The following is a 1,179-nucleotide window of genomic DNA, read 5'->3' as shown; positions in this document are numbered from 1 at the left end:
TTACTGGTTTTCCCACAGGGGCAGGATCTGCTGACGGAACGAGGGCACGGAGGGCAGGCCCCGGCGTGACACTCCTCCTCACAGGTGTGGTTCCCACAGGACAGGCGAGCTCCGCACACCTGAGGAGGAACAGTCAGTCAGTGAGTCAGGCTGTCTGGCTCCCCCTGCTGGCTGCAGCGGGTTCTCCTCCCTACCTGTTGACAGCTCCAGCGGGGGCTGGCGCACGGCCTCTCCGTCGCCTCCTTCCCGCACACGCACCTCTGCAGGCTGACTCTGGGGCAGGGGGGGCACTCTGGCAGACAGGGAGAGGCAGCAGGTTACTGTGGGCTGTCTGTGGGTGGAGGGGGGTGTGTGGGGGGGTGTTGGTTACCTGAGTGGCAGGTCTGGGAGCAGGTGTGCTGCTTACAGGCCAGCAGCTTCCCACAGGGCTGCTGGCAGGACCAGGCCTGTAAACACAGAGGGGTCATGGTGAGCAGGAGGAAGCCGTCAGCGTCTACCTGCCTCACTCCACCTGTTTACCTTGTTGCTACAGCGACGGGGGAGGGGCTTAGCTTGGCCACACAGGCAGGAGACTGAGACCATCTTTGGACATGGAGGACACGGACCTGGAGAGAGAGATGGGGGGGGTTAACTGGAACCATTGAGCGGGTCGGAACCGCTGCCAGAGGGGGTGTGGTTACCGGGGTGACAGAGCAGCAGGCAGGCGTGGCCACAGCTGGGTCTGAGCTCCTTCTGACAGACGGCGCCGCAGGAGTGAGGGACCAGCCAGGGGTCGGCTGGAGGGTCCTGGAGCTTCCCACAGTAGCACAGGTACCTGAACACAACACAGCACACTGATGGGAGGGTCCGGTTCTACTGGGAGGGTCCGGTTCCACTGGGAGGGTCCGGTTCTATGGGGAGGGTCCGGTTCTACGGGGAGGGTCCGGTTCCACTGGGAGGGTCCGGTTCCACTGGGAGGGTCGGGTTCCACTGGAAGGGTTTGGTTCTACTGGGAGGGTCCGGTTCTACAGGAAGGGTTTGGTTCTACTGGGAGGGTCTGGTTCTACAGGAAGAGTTTGGTTCTAATGGGAGGGTTTGGTTCTACTGGGAGGGTCTGGTTCTACAGGAAGAGTTTGGTTCTAATGGGAGGGTTTGGTTCTACTGGGAGGGTCTGGTTCTACTGGAAGAGTTTGGTTCTAA

General features: G+C 61.6%; 1 protein-coding gene across 1 annotated transcript in view; it reads right to left on the bottom strand.

The window, feature by feature from the left end:
* LOC107102795 (NF-X1-type zinc finger protein NFXL1-like) overlaps positions 1-1,179 on the bottom strand; it is an 18,653-nt gene that overhangs the window by 12,816 nt on the left and 4,658 nt on the right. The window contains exons 7-11 of the mRNA XM_015402228.1: positions 681-814; positions 520-605; positions 371-446; positions 195-292; positions 5-119 (exon numbers count right to left, since the gene is read on the bottom strand). Of these exons, the coding sequence (XP_015257714.1) occupies positions 5-119; positions 195-292; positions 371-446; positions 520-605; positions 681-814 (509 nt within the window). The remainder of the gene's footprint in view (positions 1-4; positions 120-194; positions 293-370; positions 447-519; positions 606-680; positions 815-1,179) is intronic.

This window comes from Cyprinodon variegatus, unplaced genomic scaffold (assembly GCF_000732505.1).
Source record: "Cyprinodon variegatus isolate N-32 unplaced genomic scaffold, C_variegatus-1.0 Scaffold1321, whole genome shotgun sequence".
Classification (NCBI taxonomy): domain Eukaryota; kingdom Metazoa; phylum Chordata; class Actinopteri; order Cyprinodontiformes; family Cyprinodontidae; genus Cyprinodon; species Cyprinodon variegatus.
This window is presented reverse-complemented; position numbering and strand designations above follow the sequence as displayed.